General features: G+C 34.8%; 1 protein-coding gene across 1 annotated transcript; it reads left to right on the top strand.

Annotated features, from left to right (window-relative positions):
- Positions 1–1407: 1407 nt before the first annotated feature.
- Positions 1408–7574, top strand: LOC147400635 (arogenate dehydrogenase 2, chloroplastic-like). The gene is made up of 2 exons (XM_086444618.1): positions 1408–2617; positions 7065–7574. The coding sequence occupies exons 1-2, from the start codon at positions 1499–1501 to the stop codon at positions 7482–7484; spliced, it is 1539 nt and encodes a 512-aa protein (XP_086300744.1). The 5' UTR covers positions 1408–1498; the 3' UTR covers positions 7485–7574.
- Positions 7575–19644: the final 12070 nt, after the last annotated feature.

Genomic DNA, 19644 nt, shown 5'->3' with positions numbered 1-19644 from the left:
TAGAAAAACTCGGACTACAAAAGTTTCAAAAGCCAATTACTTTTGGCTAGATCTAAGATTTTGAAAATGAAAAGTCATTTTTGGAAAACAAACACAAACGTGTGAAAGAGGGAAAAGAGAGAGAATGATGGTGCCATGTGGTCTAATGATATTGTGGGATTTCTGAGGGTCTCCAACTCATGGGGAAGCGGATCCTTTGTAGCACACGGTTCCTATAACACCTTGTACCACAAAGTCAACATATGAAAGAACACGACATCAGCCATAAACTTAGAACTCACACTTCAAATATTTGTTGTTCAATAGCCGTTCATTTCAAAGACATGGAATTGGAGGAAAAATTGTGTTTTTGATTTTTTTTAAAATTTGTTTTATAGATTAGATCTAAATCATGATCACAAGAGACTGAGATGCTCATTTTTTTTTCCAAGACAACTCTCTTATCCGTTGGATCTGTGCTACAAGGTGCTACATAAACCATGTGCCATAGAGGATCCGCTTCCAACTCGCGCGTCTCCAAAATCGCACTCATGGGGGGTGTTAGACTATCACGACTCTTTAGCAAATGCATGTGAGGGCAAGTGCCACGTGTCAGTATCAACCTATACATAACAAGCAATTTGTCCTTAAAAGACTTAAACCCTGTAATTCTTAGGAAAATTATTAAAAGAGGGTTAAATATTTATATATAAAAAATCTATTTTTTTTTAAATTATCAAAAACAAATTAAGTCGTTGGACTATCCAACGTCTTAGTAATTGCTGGACCGTCCAATGTTTTGATAAGTTTAAAATTCATCATTTTACCAAAAATGCCCTTAGAATAGTTAAAACGCTAGATTGTCCAGCATTTTAATAACTTGCTTTAAAGGAGTAATTATATAAGTACCCTACAAATTAATAAGGACAACATCATTACCGAATTTTTTTATATCTTAGATGGCTTAAATTTTTTGAAATAAGCTGATTTTTTTGTGAGGATGATACCTATGATGAGAACATCATCCTCACCAAAAATCAGCCCATTACGAAACTTCTAACCCCATCAAAATAAGTTTAAAAATCATAAATCATCCATTTTTTATAAATCAGTTTTAACAGGGTTAGGAGTTTCGTAATGGACTGATTTTTTGTAAGAATTATCTCTAACATAAAAAATCAGCTTATTCCAAACTTTTAACTCCATATAAGACTTTTTCGATTATGGTGTGGGTTGCCCTTATTAATTCGTGGGGGTGCTTTTATAATTACATTTAAAACGCTGTACAATCCCGCTAGTTAAAACGCTAGACGGTCCACGGACTTAATTTGTGTTTGGTAATTTTTGAAAAAATAGTTTTTTTTTTTTAAATATTAAAATATTTAACTCTCCTTCAGTAATTTTCTTTTAATTCTTTCGTCTCTCTCTTTCTTCTCGAGTCGTCTGTACTCGAGAAGAAACCTCACAATCTGCTATTCTCTCTCTCTCTCTCTCTCTATATATATATATATAGGCAACTATGCTCTCGTTTTCATCTCTAAAACCTTCAAGAACCAAATCGTCTCTCCCTTCAAACCCTTGTCCAATCTCTCATTCTCTTTCCCGATCCCTACTTCAAAATTCATCCTTTAATCTAAAAAAACGACCAAATCGACATCAAAATCTCCAAATCAGAGCCGTAGATGCCGCTCAACCCTACGATTATGAAACTCAGGTCTTCAACCATTTCGAGAAATCCACAAAACTCAAGATTGCCATTGTTGGGTTTGGAAACTTTGGTCAATTTCTTGCTAAAACCCTAGTTCGTCAAGGCCATACTGTTTTAGCTTATTCTCGATCGAATTACACTGAAATCGCTCGCAAATTGGGTGTTTCCTTCTTTTTGAATCCACATGATCTTTGCGAAGAGCATCCGGAGGTTATTCTTCTCAGTACTGCAATAATGTTTACAGAATCGGTTCTTCGATCTTTGCCCTTTCAGAGATTGAAGAGAAGTACTCTCTTTGTTGATGTTCTTTCAGTGAAAGAGTTTCCAAAAACTCTGTTTCTTCAAATTTTGCCTACAGAATTCGATATTTTGTGTACCCATCCAATGTTTGGACCCGAAAGCGGTCGAAATGGGTGGAAAGGTCTCCCCTTTGTGTACGATAAGGTGAGAATTTGGAATGAGCAGACGAGAGTGAACCGATGCGAACTATTTCTGAATATTTTTTCGCAAGAAGGGTGTTTGATGAAAGAAATGTCTTGTGCCGAGCATGATAAGTATGCAGCCGGATCACAATTTATAACCCACACAGTGGGGAGGGTGTTGGAGAAGTTGGAATTGGAGTCTACACCGATAAACACGAAAGGATATGAGACTTTGTTGAATTTGGTGGAGAATACGTCGGGGGATAGCTTTGATCTTTACTATGGGTTGTTTATGTATAATAAGAATGCTATGGAGCATTTGGAGAGGTTGGACTTGGCTTTTGAGTCGTTGAAAAAGGAGCTTTTTGGGCATTTGCACGATATTCTTAGGAAGCAATTGTTCGAGAATGAGACGGTGTTGGATGTTTCAGAGGAGAAGCCAATTTTGCCTAAACTACTTCAAGATGGTGCTGCTGTGGAATCACCACCATCAAAAGAGAGTATTAGATAAACTCCTAAAGTAATTAATTTTCGAGTCAGCCTTGCTTATACTTCGGTTGTTATCTGAATGCATAATTTAAATGTTTTATCATAAATTTCTGTTGTTCAAAATATTGATATTTAATGCTCTACGAGTTTGAATATTGTGGGTTCTATTCCTGAGTATGTCAAGGTGAGAACATAACCCAGTGAAACATTCTTCTAACCAGGTTGATTTAGATTTGAAGTCATATACTGATATACTGCATCATTTAGTGGAGGTTTAATATTTGCAAAATTATCGTTATTTTTATTGTTCTTTTTTTAGATAGGTAAGCTGGACTTGAACCCATGACCTCAAAGATGCTTTGCAATGTATCAAACCAACTGATTATTTTCTCGGTGCATTTAGTTCTATATCTCATTGTAGATGATGATGCTTGAGTAAGTCTATTAAAATCCAATCTAAACCCATTTAGAAAATACTTTCCGTGTACAATAGGTCTTGTTTCTTTAGTCATAATGGAAAAATGAAAGGGAAACCAAGACGGTTCGCACATATTTCACACCCGTGGGTTGTGAATTGTACATCACATTAAAGAAATGTACAATAATAACACTCATTAGCATCAATCATTTTAGTGAGCCATCAAATAGTTTATGTGCCATTGGCTAGTAGGTTTAGTGAATACGGACTTGCTCATGTTGGTTTGGATGTCTCAGCTAGGTGAATGGGTAAAATTGTTGGGTGTTAATACCTCGACATATATGGCAGTCCTCTCTCTCTCTCTCTGAGCTGCTGCTGTCGTTGCGTAGGTTGTTCTGAGGTTGGTTTTGTTGGTCGTGTTGTTGTATCTGTTATCTTTTCCCTCGGGGTGGTCACCTCGACCCGCCTTTTTTTTAAAATGTGAATCAATGTTTACTAAGGTGTTGGAGGCTTATGCCATGAGGCTCTCCTTTTAGGGTGATGACTGTCAGAAAAGGTCTTGGAACTCAAAGGTTTGCACCTTATTTAAAGGCACCTTGACTAAGACATACACTCTAGGAACATAAGTTGTAGTTTTTTCTGTGTTTTTGTGGTGTCATCATATTACACACTTTCTATTAGCCCTAGTCGATTTACAAATCCAGAAATCTTTGGTTCTTCATCCGCATCAACATTTTTTTTTTTTTTTGTTTATTCCCTGTTTCTGTTTCTCACTCTATCAAGTCTGTCCTTTTTTCTTATATAGTGGTGCTATGTTTTTTAAGTTAGAGGGATCATGATAATCATAACTACTTAATTTTTTTGGAGTGGGGAGGGGGAGGGATTGCAACTTTGAAAGATGGAGGTATTGTGGTACAATTTTATTTTGATTTTCAAGAATTCGAAATTTCAATTTGGATATTAAACTATGAGACAAGAAGCATGGAAGAGGACAAACCAAAGCTGAAGATGATGGAAAGACTTCGACAAATTTTTTTTATTCGCATATGCATTACTATATATTTTTATTTGAGCACAAATTGATATTTTGATTCCATCATCATCATCCAACTCTTATTCCAAAAATCTGGGTTCAGCTGAATGATTCATGCGCCTCCACTCAATTCTATCTAACATCGTGCCTTTTGCTGCTGCAAGTGTGTTCATGTCTGTTCTCACAGCCTTGATCAACGTTTGTGTGGGCTTCTCTCTCTCTCTCTCTGAACCTCCAACTTGCCTGTTCCTTCTAAGGCTGCAATAGACATTGTTGCACATGAATAAACCGGTTTTCTCTTGGTTTATCTCCTGTTGGGGCTACCCCCTACATTTTATCGAACACATTCATTTCTAATTTTATCTGTGCTACACAATTTTTTTGATAGGCTATGCTACAGTATTTATTTACATGTTTTTTAATCACCCCAGAGTCACCTTCATACAGTATAATTGATCTTATTGTCCTCTTATAAATTTTTTCCTTCTAATATGGATTGGGATTTTATCAATCACATAGCACTTTAGAAGCACACATCCTCTTTAATTATACAGCTTCTATTTCTACGGGCAACATCCTTCTTAATCTCTCCATTCTTATGTATAATAGAACTGAGGTTTATAACAAGGAACTTATTTGCCTCAGACCACACTAGTCACAACCCTCTCATACATGCCCTTGACTATGTTAATATACTAGAGTTTGCCCATGCCTACGACATGGGCATCCTCTTTGGGCCCCACTGTTGTGGTTTATTATATAAATCTAATCCGGACTGTTTGCTTTCCGAATACCCATCAAATTAACTTATTGTATGCTTTCTCTCAATCCAATAAAACACATATGGAGAATCTTCATCTATTCTCTTACCTCCTCCATTATCTATCTAAATAGAAAAATTGCCACAATCATTGCTCAACCTAGCATATATCCAAATTGGTTGATCTGATATCTTGTTTTTGGTCTTAATCCTTGTTTCATCCGCCTTTCCCCTAATCTTATAATGTGACCCATATGTTTAGTGCCCAATGGTCAAAGCAGCTACCTTTGCATGTTTTTCATTTTTATGTATAGATACTATGATTCTTTTTCTCCATTCATTTGAAATCTTTTTAGTCTTAAAGATATTGTCAACGTAGGATAATGCAATATCTCTTATTTACTTCCACACTTATATCAAAATACAATTTGGTTGCAAAGCCATACAATCCATACCTATTTAACAATCTTTGCTAGAGTTGTGTTTTTTTTCCCCCTCTTCTGCATCCCTAATTCTACAAAAGTGCCTAATCTCGACACTTTTAAGCAAGGCTCTTATCTTGTTATTTGAGTCTTTAGTTTTCATTCCTCTAATTCATACCAATATGTAGTCTCTCTCCTTTTTTTTCTTTGCAAAGGTAAGTAGGTGAAGGTAGATTTTGATCGCAGGTCTATGGTATTACCACTCAAACTTTACCACATCTTTGAGGTGGAACATTCAACACGTATATCCTCATATGCCTTATGTTTAGCTTCAGTTATCCAGAATTGTGATGGATTCTTTTTCTCTAATAACCTGTCGAAAATCATCATTCCTCCATTGGTGGATTCCTTCAATACATAATTTTCCCAACAGGCTCCCCAAGAACAATAGTTAATTTAATGTAAAATTCCATTGCTAACCTTAAATAAGATAAAATGTTTAAAATTGGTAACTTAATTTGCCAACTAACCCTATTAAGAAATTTTCTAATACTCATATGAATTAAAAGAATCAGTAATGGCTTCTAGATACAGTTTAATGGGTGCGGTCATACCAGAATCTACTCAAGAATTTCTAGATGTTTACCCTCCTATGAATTGTTCAACTAATGAATTTATTCAAGCTCATATATTTGTCAATAGATAAACATTGATTCAGCATCACTAAGTTTCACTGGTGGTGCTTTTCTATAACTTTACTTCATATAAACCAACAAAACTTACCTCATGTCGCAGAAGGTTCTTCCAGCCTCAATGCAATTCAACTCTCAAACGACAACCTCCTTCAATTTTAACTGCACCATTACACCCCATTTCCCCTTCAGAAACATTTTTCGTTTCCCGGGAAAAATAAGATTTTTTGCAACAGAAATGCTTAAAAAACAAGATTTCTTTCAAAATAAGATGCATCAAACTGATTCTAAAACAATGGAACAACGAGTTAAGTGTGCAACATAAGGATCTTCTAATGCCGTTAAAAACTCATAAAGAAAAAATTCAAATGTTTTCGTTAGCTAAGAGGAACATCAGATATTGCTTCCATAAAATATCAAAGAAACCAAGCTTTCAGCATTATTCAATACAACTCTTGAAAGGAGATGTGATGTCTTTATACTGTCAAAAAATACTGACGAGCAATCTATTCTTTAGAATGTAGAGGTACCATCCCAATAAAAAGATATATTCCTGACAACAACGGATAATTTCTCCAGTTCTCTGAGTCAGCTTCTCCAAAAGCATTAAAAATCTTTCCAAATTCAGTAGCAACGCCTAACCACAACTTCATTCATCCCTAACTAACTCATATTTTATCTGCCAAGCAATTGAAGTCGTAGAGCAACCACAATCTTTGTATAGGAAACCTTGATTCCAATTACAGCAACCAACAAACTTGAAGGTCCAGTTTCATACCTTCCCAATGGAAGTTATCTAAGCACCTCTCTGAATGAAGATCATGGGAGTGTACACACAAGTCATGTCATCAACTGATTTGCTTATCTCTTTTATGGAGTTGATCACCACAAGCACACGAAGAAGAGAGTAGATTCATGGATGCTATAGAAAAGACGGTGACCATCAAACGGTGAAGCATGTCTATTCGCTTGGGAATGGTAGTCATCAACAACATCAAAGTTTTATTCCAGAAATTTTTGGCAGACTCAATGAATCCTGTCCTCCCTTTCAATTCAGTCTAAAGCTGTGTCTATCTGCTTGGTGACTGTTAAAAGACCAATGCATTACATTAGAGGGAAAACAATGAATGAGGAGGGTTAGGAAGGGTGTTTGATGGAAGAAATGTCCTGTGCCGAGCATGATAAGCATGCGGCCGGTTCACAGCTTATTACCCACACAATGGGGAGGGTTTTGGAGAAGTTGGGATTGGAGTCAACACTGATAAATACAAAAGGGTACGAGACTTTGTTGAATTTGGTGGAGAATACGTCAGGGGATAGCTTTGATCTTTACTATGGGTTGTTTATGTATAATAAGAATGCTATGGAGCATTTAGAGAGGTTGGACATGGCTTTTGAGTCGTTGAAGCAGCAGCTTTTTGGGCATTTGCACAATATTCTTAGGAAGCAGTTGTTCGAGAATGAGGCGGAGTTGGAAGTTTTGGAGGAGAAGCCAATATTGCCTAAACTACTTCAAGATGGTGCTGATGTTGAACCACCAACAAAAGAGAGTATGAGATGAACTCTGAAAGTAAATTTTTTTTTTTTTGATAAGTAAAAAGTAATTAATTTTTATGTCGGTTTTGTTGGTACTTATGTTGTTATAGGAATGCATATTTTATTCATTGCGTAATGTTTTATCATAAATTTCTACTGTTCAAAATGTTGATTTTTTTTTGGAAGGTAATCAGGGGATTAGGCAGACCCCCAAATTTGCTATATTAAAAGGGGGAAACACATTACATCCTTAAATAAGTGTGCCCTCTGGCATCTCTATCTACTAAGACACTTAGCTCCCTATACAGAGGGGTAACCCATACAAGGACATCATGAGCATGCAAAAAAAGGCAGCTAAAAAATCAGCAACTTGGTTAGTTTCTCTATAAGTGAACTCAAGGGAAAACCACTCCAACCTTTGGACAACGCTCATAAACTTAGCTAAGTAGTAAGACGTGTGGAGTGTTGTTCCCACGTCCTAGGTTCAAACCCCCTTGAACCCAACCTGATTTGCTAACCACTTACCCTTTACCTATCACCCAAAAAAAAAAATTGCTTGGAGTAGTATTCACCATACCTCTGACCCTCTGAGGGGTATCCCACACTCTTTTTAGCAATTGATAGTTAATAGGGAATCAACAATTATTATTACTCTGAGGCATCCCATTGCCCCAGCCATCTCAAGCCCTTTTTTAATGGCTTCTAGTTCATTGTGAAGCACAGAGACTCCTTGGCAACACTGTGCATATGTACTGATCACCCTCCCATTCTTATCCCTTAAAGCAGCTCCTTAGCGCTTACCTTGGACAGAATGGTCTGCCAGATTTCCTTCCCAAAATTACATCCCACAAATAGGTGTTGAACACAGTCATTGTCTATGAAGCAAACGGGATATTGAGAGAACCTTACCAAATTCCTTGCTCCAAGGCATTCTTGGGTCTTCAAACCATTGGTGAGGGTCATCCATAGGACAAAGAAATGTCCAGGACTGCTGTATCTGCCCTTCAGAAGGCAATTCCTAGCAAGCCTGAAAACCTTAAGAGAAGATCCATTCGAGTGCTGACTTTACTGTATAAGCCCATTTTGCAGTTGCTGTCCAACAGTCTTATCTTCCATCGACCTGTCCTACGTTACCGCCTCTAGGCCCTACCAAACACTGTCCATCCCTGCAGTTTTCCTCCTTGGGGGAGACCATTTCCCATCTTGAATCTGAGAATCAACTCTTGCATTAGTGTTGAGTCTGGAATCATACTTGAATTCCTGCCTAAACCACGGCTTCAGAATACCAAGAGGGTGCTATGTATCGTGCCATAATAGAGTCCTCTCACCCATACCTATTGAGTACCTTATAAGGTTGATATTTAATTCTCTAGGAGTTGGAATAATCTGGGTTCTATTCCTGAGTGTGTCAAATTGAAAACATAGCCCAGTAAATCAATCTCCTAACCAGACCAATTTATGGTTGAAATCATATACTGCATTTGTTTATGGAGGTTTAGTATTTTCAAAATTATTGTTATTTTTATTATTCCATTGGTACGTTGAGTTCTATATCTCATTTTAGATGAGTGAAATAGAATAAAAATGATGCTTGAGTTAGTCTATTAAAATCTAATCTAAACCCATTTAGAAAATACTTTCCGTGTACAATGGGTCTTTTTTGTTTAGTCATAATGGGAAATATGAATGAGAAAGGAAGAAAACTCTCACATGTTTGACTTGGAAATTACATTAAAGAAATGTAGTCATCAATAATAACACTCATTCTCATCAATCATTTTGGTGAGCCATCAATTAGTTTATATGTTTAAGGACTTGTCTATGTTGGTTTGAGAGTTTCAGGTGGGTGAATGGGTAAAATCATTGGGTGTTAATAACTCCATATATAGGACAGACCTTGCTCTCCAAGGAAAATCCCCTGAGCAACTGCTGTTGTTGCTTCCTCCTCTCGTTCCTTACTTCCATCCATCTCCCTTGTCTTCTCCTTGGTGCCACGGCAACCGAACAACCACAAACTTGGTTTAGGCAGAAGCTGGGACTATTCTATTCCAAGTGATTAAGCCACATGAGTAAGACCCTATCTACATCATCACCCTATACTCTTCCACCAATTGCAGTAGTTACTTATCAAAGCCAATGATGTCTCAAAATTGATGCCTATCTTTATCAATTCTGAGTCATATTGTACATACCAACTGTGTTACTCAAATGGAGAATCAGTTGACCATATATTACTCTATTGTGATTATTCTTATCTCATTTGGTCCCACTTTCTGCAACTTTTCAAAGTGTATTGGGTCAACTCAAATTCGACATTGTCTATTTTTGAGGGGTGGGATTCTACTTTGTTCTAGGGGAAAAGAGAATCATTTGGAACTTACTTCTGTTTGCAATGACCTGGATTGGAAAGGAACAAGAGGATATTTAAAGTGGCTGATTCTTCTACTAGAGATAATGTGTTGAATGCTTTAGGGTTGTTATTTTTTTGATGTAAACTCTATCCCAACTTTAAAGGGGTATTTTTCGAGGAGTTCATGCATCGATGGGACTCCTTCTGTGATAGTTGATCTTTTGTTCTGGTTGGTTATCTCGACCAATTGTTATATCTTTCTTCCTTTTTAATGAATATATACTTATAAAAAAAAATGTATATAGCACCTTATTAATATTTACACAATTCTTTGCCCCTCATTCAGTTGGAGGACTTCCATTGTTATTTGCAACTTTGGGGTCATAAGAGAATGAAAAAAAAGAACATCGTCGGCACCATGGTGCTCAGTTCACATTGTTTGCTCTGTGTCGATAGTCTTATCAAAGAAATAATTAAATTCCACCAGCTTAGCATTAACATTGATCTGTTACAGATTCCTTTTTTAACCTTAGGAGGGAGGAAACTAAGCCTTTGCTTGGAAAAGCTGTTGTATTAAGGCTCTAAATTAATTTTGAGTTTATGACTAGCTATTTTTTGAATATATAGCAGCAATGAACATGGATAATGCAACCAAAATATCATTAGAACACTATCATTAAGAAAAGTCTGATTATAGAGACAGCTGAACAAGTTTGTGGCACGACATGGAAGCATGGTTTTAAAATTCGGTTTCGGTCTCGTCTCATCCATGCCAGATACTGAGTCGTCTCAGATGAGTTTTCTGATACGCTTGAAATGTCTCGTTCAAAATTTTGAAAAATGAACGTGGGATTCTAAATCTCGTTCAAAAAATTGACTTGTCCGTCCGGCTCATCCATGCCTGATACCAAGATGACAGTCTCAGTCTCAGACGACTTTTGAAATCATGCATGGAAGAGAGCTGAAGAATGATTATGGCCCATTTTATCGCTCTCTGCAATGTTGAGTGGGTTTTCCCAGATTGGGTGTTATCCTCTTTCATGATTGATCTCAAAACTTATTCTCCAACAGGAAAAGACTTCTTTGGGTTATTCTTCCTTTTGCTTTGGAAAGAGAGGAATAAAGAGTGTGTCAGGGCGAAGAAATGATTAGGGCTGGAAACGGGTTGGGTAAGGCCTCTACCAACTCCATACCAGAATTAAGACACACACATCCATACCTGATTTTTCATCCCAATTTTAGGGTGATCCTCAAATCCAAATTCTTACACAAGTTTTAGGTGGGTAACCAAACCCGATTTCTTACCCACTTAGCATCAATTTTGGGTCACACAAATTTTTATCCACTCGCTTGAATTTTTTATTCTAACAACAATTTCTACAAATACAATATCATCCAATCAAATACATATCCCAACAACATGCAACGGAATAATCTGTGACTCAAGATAATGTCAAATACATATTCCAAATTTGCCCTCGGTTAAACAGGTAATCGGGTCGGACGATGCTTCAAAAAAAAAAAATCAGTAAACAGATATTGAGTAATACTACCCAAATTCGTAATCAGATAGAAAAACCTTACCCATATCCAATTTATTCAGGTTGGATGAGTCAGGTAAATGGGTATTATCAAACCCATTGCCAGCCTTAGAAAACACCACTCGTGATGCAATCATGGAGATACTGGGCTGTTTTATTATTGGATCAAGTTAAAGGAAGAGTTCGGTGGAGTTGTTTTTTCAAAGATTTTGGGTTCAGGGTTGGGATCTAATGGCAATCCTTGACAATTATAGTTGACAACCATCTTTCTACGTGGGTTAGAGGATAGGGAATAGGCTGATTCTTTGTGATCAAAAGTGATTTGCTTTATATGTAATACGTGATTGAGATGGGTGTGATCTCTTTTGGTTTTCCTCTCCCTTTTCTCGTATTTTTTTGCTTTGTAAGGGGTGAGCTACAACAAATATTTTAAGACAAAGCAAGTGGTTTAGTGATTAAAGACTTGCCGATGTTGGTTTGAAAAGTCTCTGCTTGGTGAATGGGTAAAGTTCAAAACCCTGTTTCCAGGTCTATATTGTGTGAATCAATGAATCAATGTTTACAAAGGTGTTGGAAGCTCATGCCATGCGATGGCTTAAGAGAAGGTCTTGGGACTCAAAGGTTTGCACCTTATTTAAAGACGCCTTGACTAAGACATTCGCACTATGGGCATAAGTTGTATTTTGTGTGTGTGTGTGTGTGTGTGTTTGTTATAACCTTAGTGACCCAATCCTTTTGTCAAGGGTACCGCTTATGCTCTCAAACCTCCCTCTGGTGTTTTCAGAGTGAATCCTTCTCCAATTCCTGCTCTCAAAATGTTGAAATCCGTTCACATAAAAAATCTCGTTTCATCTATCAATATTAAGTATTTTTATTTATTAGTCATGTATGTCCTAAAAAATTATTATTATAATGAATTATTACTAAGTATTACAATTGAAAACAACAATATTGTAATGATTAAAAAATTAAAATATTTTTTTAATTATAAAATTAATTTGAATCCTTCAAAATAGAAGGAACTTCAATCATTAAAACATATATAAATTATTTAATTGGTAATAATTATGTTGATCAAGAATTGTTTTGTTGTAACTAATTGGAGGTGGTGAGTAGCATAGTAACAACAGTAATATAATCAAGCTATATAAATAATATAAAAAAATACAAACAAGCAATGGATGCATGGCGAGTGAAAATATAACAACTATTGACCATGGTGGAGTCATGTAAAAACTCTATTAGAAAAATGTAATAGTGGTAAGTCAAGCCTTAATAACCTTCTAGGAAGGGTAGGCCAAGTGTTCGAAACCCCATGAAGCTATGAATTCCTTGGGGCCACCCTGTAGGGTCTTTTTGACCCCTCGACTCAACCACTTGTATGAAGGATCACTTGGTGGCAAGTATAAGTGATCGACAAAGTGAGAATTCGTGATGGCAGAAAATAGATCACGCATTGGATCGATTCAAGCATAACAACATTCAATGAAAATGGTCTCATGTTTGGTTTTCCCCTGCCCATTAATTTATTACTAGTCCAGTTTTAGAAATCTTAATACATAGTGAAGATGACACATTTGTGCCTAAAAGGATACTTTTTACTAAAAACGTTCCGAGGCACAAGGCATTGACAGGCATACATCTCACGTGAATGTTTTTGTTACAAATTTACATGTTTAAATGGGACCGACTAGTTGCACACCACTCACTACTAATTGCACTCCATCACTTAAAAATTTGGGACAATGACCACAAAGACCTATTTTTCGAAAAATATGTACCAAAAAGTCCCTTTAAAAAAAAATTGGACTTTAGTACACTTTTTACCAAATATTAATCTAAAAGGTTTTTTGAAGTAAAAATACCATAATTACCCTTTCAACGGTTTTCGAGATTTAAAGAAATAGATTTATGTGAGAATATTTGAGGTACTCCTGTGTTTTAAAATTAATTAACAATCCCTTGAATATGGTTACCTCTTATAGAACAATGAAAAAATTGATATAGATGAAAAAACAAATTCAGGTTTTCTCTTCCCAAAACTAATAATCTTTAACTCATATAGATGATGATGATTATTATAACAAAGATGATGATGGAGATGAGTATGGTCATCATTATCATCAAACATATTTGACCTATGTATGTTATATATATATAATTTTTTTAATAATTAAAACCTAATTTTAAAACCTGACTTGAATGTTCGGTAACTTAAAAGAGTTAAATAAAATTATATTGAATTTATGAATAGCTTTTAACAAATAATTTTTTTTCACATAAATATTAATAATCAAATAAATTTGTCAAGTTTTTTATTTGACTCAATATATTTTTAAATCAAATCACTTTGTAAAGTTGTTAAAAGGGTATTTAAAGAATGTTTCTTTAAAAGATCCTTAATAGGTTAATATTTTATTAAATAGGAGTCAAATGGTCCATAATGTTTGGTAGGGGACGATTTAGTACATATTCTCAATAAAAAGTCCTTCATCGTCATTGTTCCTAAAAATGTCCCTTTGCACTCCATTTGGATGATTGCACTCAAAATATATAACAAAAAATTATTGCTCCTTGTTGATTTTTGTTTTTTGTTCTTCACCATACTCAAATAAATTATTGTTGGTTTCAATAAATTCTTTTCACTTATAAAAACTATAAATAAATTATTGTTGGTTCAATAAATTTTGTAAGACACACTTGATCGTATGTAATAAGCATGTTTATAATTTACACAAACAAAGAAAATGAAGTCACGAGAAGGTGAATAATCCTAAATCCTAATGATGTCGATAATGAAGTTCCTTCTCCACGAGTAGAGGTGGGTTTGGAGCCATTATTAGAAACTGTGAAGGAGAGGTGTTGGCAACTATTGCTGGATGTGAAGCCCCAATCTCTGTTATTTTTCATGAGCACCGGGGCATTCTTCATGGGATCAAATTAGCAATTTCTAAAGGATACTCTAAGATTCAGATCTAATATGATTCCTTGCTAGTAATCCAAGTCCTAAAGGAAATGTGAAACCCCCCATGGAGTGTCCTTCACGTGGTCCTTGCTATAAGGAACTTGCTTGACAAATTCAACAAAGTTTCCTTTTCCCATGTCTTCAAAGAGGCCAACAAGACTGTCGACATGCTTACTTCCTGCAGGGCTAGTTTGGGTTGTATTGAGTTAGATTGAGTTGCTCTCTAGCAACCTTGTCTCTATTTTATTCCAGGATGCTTGTGGTGTCATGCTTACTTCCTACAAGGCTAGTTTGGGTTGTACTAAGTTAGATTGAGTTGCTCTCTAGCAACCTTGTCTCTATTTCGTTTAGGATGCCTGTGGTGTCTTGATTCTTTGATTATTGCTGGTCTAAGGCTACCTTAACCCTGTTGACCTTTCAAAAAAAAATTGGAGGTTCCACCCAAGAGTCAAAAGATTTAGGGAAAATTACTAAAAGGATTGTGGCAGTAAGATTTCTTTCTAAATAGTCTATAAGTTTTGGGTCGTAACTTAATAATTCATTTAGTAAACTTTTTATTTTTTTAATGATCCCACTCCCCTCAATCTTATCTCAAGCTATGTTACTTGCTTTGTTGGTTCGCTCGATTCAAATTAAAGTTCGGAGTTAGTGATTCACTATTTTAGAATGAATCTAGTTCATAGGGGTAGGTAGAGAAAATTCGTTACTTGGTTTGCTTTGGTTTCTTAGATCAATTCATTTGTGTATATATAATTCAAGTATACAAAGTTTTAAATACAATTATAATGTTAAAAAAATTATAAGTCAAATAGAAATAAATTAATAAATTAATCTCAATTTTAAATATGAAAAATAAAAAATAAAATAAATTGGTTAGGTTCCTCTAACCAAATTGTTGAGTTCATAGAACTTAATGCTTTGGTTCGTTGAACCCAACCAAAATGCGGTGGGTTTGTGGTTTATTTGATTCTACGAACCCAGTGCAAACTATATCACAAACTCGTTCATGGTTCAAACTAGTAGAAACGAATTGGGTAACATAGATCTCAAGTTATAATGGTCTTGAAATACCCAAATTTTAGGTTTTCCAACAACAATTACAATCATTTTCGACAACTTTTTATCATCCAAGACGAATGGAAATGATATACTTTTAATGTCAAACATTTAGATGTATTTATTTGTTTCAATAATTTATAACAAAAATGAAGAACTAGTTGAGATTCCAAAAATTTGATACAATGTCGAGCTCACCAATAAAAATTGGTGTGGCAATAACATCTCTTTTATTTATTGTCAAGTTCAACTCTATTTATTGTCGAGCTCAGCACTAGGGGTGTCAATGGGTACCCATTTACCGAAACAATTCCCTTTTTATTAGAACCAATTAGAGCATAGTCTAATATGAACCAAATCAATAGGAACTGGAACTATTAGGTCTATCCGATGGTAATTGGAACCAATTTAATTTGTCATTCATTTTTTACATTATGCAGGATTTACAATTTTTCTATATTTTAAAGTAAACTTATATTATATGAAGTTCTTCAATTTTTCATATAAAATAAATATTGAAGGTAAAAATGAGTGGTATCTTCTTCAAGTTTATTACTTATAAAGAAGATGAATTTAATTTTTTTTTTAAATCATTAAATAATTAGTGGAGCAAATAATAATTAAGATAATACTATGTGGATAATATATTATCTTTTTTAGAAAATAATTTTTTAGAATCGAAACCAAAAATTAAAATATATATATATATAGTGCTTATAGTTTTAATTTTCTTAGGAACCAAACCAACCATTGGCACCCCTACTCATCACTTTTTATTTATCGTCAAATTCACCATTTTTTATTTATTATCAAGCTCAACAATTTTTATTTTTGAAGTGGATAATTTTTATTATTAAATTCAACAATTTTTATAAAATTTTGAACCAGACAATAACAATTGATTGAGCTCGATGTTGATAAAACCACTTGTTTTCATTTTTCGTGTTTTTTTTATATATTAAAATACAAGGTAAGATTGACCAAAATCTTGATATAACGACTTGTATAGATGATTTCAAATCAAAATAACCATCAATTTTTTATCCAAAATCGAAACAAAAAAATTGAAGAACACTTCTTTATATGCATCTTCAAAACCCTTACAAATGACTTCTTCCTTCTTAGATCCTTTCTAAAGGCATGACATATCAAAACTCAATTGGAATGCCGAAATTCCAATTTTTTTAAATGAAAAATGGAGTTTCAACCGTAAAAGCAATTTCAACATTTTAATCGCGTGGAAGTCAGGGTCTAGGAATGATTAGAAAGAATAGTTACTCTAAATCAACTATTAAGAGAAGCCCTAAAACTTAGAGGCTTCTCACAATTAGTTTATTTTCACTAAAACTAATTAAAAAGAAATCCCTCAGCCAGGATCCTTTAAATAATTTTTCCAAAGATATATTTTACATCTCCTCATGAGTTATTATTGAACTATCTACCATGTTGCCCGTGTAAACCTTGTAAATGAAACTGGATTGGTTTTTTCTTTTTTTCGATAATCTGACTAGCCGACGTGGCACACTCAATAAACTATCCTGACATAACAAGTTTGGGAACCATAGATCTATGCACCTCGGGATACACATTCTGGATTGAGTGTGCCACGTCAGGATAGTCAGTTTTGGAAGATGTCTAATTAAAATAAAATAAAAAATTCAAAACGATTTAATTTAATTGAAATGCAATGTAACCGTTACTGTGGCCCAAACATGGACGAATATAAAATTTAGTTTCAATGTTACTTTTAAATGTTTATTCATGCACCATTTCTTCCCATCCCATAAGATGGGTTTCAAAACTTGGTTTGATGTCTAGTGACCGAGATGAGACAATCCATTTAACTAGGTTAATAATAATTGATTTACATATATTTGAATTAAAATGATTACAATTTTTAATAAAAAAAATTTAGATTAGATAATGTTTAGTTATAATGTAATAGTTATATGACAAATGTTTAAATTCTGAAAAAAAAATTAATTAATTAATTATTTATTTATTTATTTTAATCAAAATCTAACAAATACCAGTTAGAGTAGAGATTTTCAAAATATCATCCAAAGTGATCTTATTTGTCTCAAAAGATGATGTGGCTCATATCCATATCATGACTCAGGCGAGAGATTTAAAACCATGTCCCATAATCCCTTTTTAAATAAACATCAACAGTGATTTGCTCCTGTGGATAGAATTCGGCTAATGCAGTAAGTGAATCGGATCAGGATCAGGATCAGGTCAAAAACCCAATCTATTTTGATTCAATATCAGTGGGGTTTTGGGTGGGCAAATTGATTCTAATACTAGGATTACCCAAATAAAAACCTATTTGGTTACCCATTCCCAAAAAGAGGATATTCTTTGTTTTTTTTTTTTTTTGGGAATTCTTTTCTCCCCAGAATTTTTTTTCCAAGAACTAGTACTATCTATTTAGATATCTTAAGAATTTAAACCTGGCACTCAGGACCGATGGGAACCCTTGATGATCCTCTGAAACTCTCTTTCATAGACAGATGAAGAGAAGGCTATTTCTGCAATCTGCAAAACAAACCTCTGCCACAAAAGCTTGTTCTGAGGATGGCATTTCTGACAATTATGAGGCAGATTACATAAACATTATAGCCATTTTACTGCTGAAGCAAAAAAAAAAATTCCCAACATGCCAGGATTCAAAAGTTGCATCTGGTACAAGTAGTAAGGCTGTGTGAAGCAGCACCAGAGTAATTGCATCAAATCATTGTCACAGTTTTGGAAAACTATAAATAAACCCTTTTGTGCTGGAATCCACAATAGAGCAATTTTTAAATTTTAGATTCGAGAAACCAGTGACAGGAGAAACATGAGTATTTTAGTGATATAAGGATAGGAAAGTCTATGTTATGTAGAAGACATTACAAGGGCATGGGTGTATTTGCATATTTTCCAGAAAACAAGGGGGGTCAAAAGGCCCTCCTGAATCCAAATGTGACGAAAACCCAAAACAAAAAAACCATAGAGTAAGCAACTAACAGGAACTCAAATTAAAATCATCAAAAAACAGGAACTCAAATGGTGGGGGAAGCAAGCATAGTTTCTTTAAGAGAAACATAACAATCCCGATTTTGCATGGCAATCATTCAGTCAAAATCTAATAATTACCGAGAATAACAAGAATTTTACTAGTTTCCTATCTAATGTAGGAACTAAAATTGTTATTTAAGAAGGGGGGGGGAAGCATACGTGGCAATGCTATAATCTCCGAACATGTCTTTCATTACTTTTAAGGTTGGTGGGTTCTATGGGAGGAGGTGAAAGTTTTATGGTGATCCTTAGATTAGACATCTAAATGCACACAGTTGGCATTTTCATGGATATGAAGTTGTGAGTGAAGGGAAAAAGGATGAGACTAGACTGTATGAGATTTTAGGTTTGAAATCTGGATGTTTGTAAGATATACATGGAATAGGAGAAACCAATGTTGATGACAATAGGAAGACTTCGACAATTTTCTTTATACGGATATCTATTGCTACATATCTTTTATTTTGAAGCACAAATTGATATTAACTTTGATTTCATCTTTCATCATTGAATTCTATTCCCAAAAATTCGGTGTCAGCAGAATGAATCATGAGCCTCAACTCGATTCTGTCAAAAGTCGTGGCTTTTGTTGCTCTAAGTGTGCTCATGTCCATTCTCACAACCTAAATCCACGTTCTTGCAGGACTTTCTCTCTTTTAGAACCTCCTACTTGGCCGTTTGCACATGAATAAGCAGACTATCTCTTGGTTTATCACCTAAGCTGCCCTATACACTTTCACAAACACATTCAATTCTAATTTTATTCCTCATCTTTCCACTCATCCAGCCAAACACAATTTTATTCTTCATCTATGATAAACACAATTTATTGTGTTTCTTGACCACTCAACATTCGCCTCCATAAAGCATAACTGATCTTATTGTGCCGTCTTATAAATTCTTTCTGTTAATGATTGGGATTCATCAATCACATTGCACTTCAAAAGCACGCATGCATTTTGATTATCCAGCTCTACTTCTATAGACAAAAACCTCCCTCATCTTTCCATTCTAATGTATAATAGAACTGATGTTTGAAACCAAGACCTCATTTGCCTCCACACCATTTGTTCTCACACTAGTCACAATCCTCTCATGCATGCCTTTGATTATGTTAATGTATCTAATTGTCCCAATACCCATCAAATTAACTACCTTGGTACTTCATCATTTGCTTCTCTAAGTCAATAAAAACCACATGGAGAAGTCTTCT

The sequence above is a fragment of the Akebia trifoliata genome, chromosome 6, assembly GCF_017979445.1.
Source record: "Akebia trifoliata isolate Shusen 1 chromosome 6, ASM1797944v1, whole genome shotgun sequence".
In the NCBI taxonomy this organism is placed as follows: domain Eukaryota; kingdom Viridiplantae; phylum Streptophyta; class Magnoliopsida; order Ranunculales; family Lardizabalaceae; genus Akebia; species Akebia trifoliata.
This window is presented reverse-complemented; position numbering and strand designations above follow the sequence as displayed.

Coding starts and splice junctions, on each gene's coding strand:
- LOC147400635 (XM_086444618.1), top strand. CDS start 1,499: ATGCTCTCGTTTTCATCTCTAAAACCTTCAAGAACCAAATCGTCTCTC. Junction 2,618..7,064: donor CATCAAAAGAGAGTATTAGA/TAAACTCCTAAA, acceptor GAGGAGGGTTAG/GAAGGGTGTTTGATGGAAGA.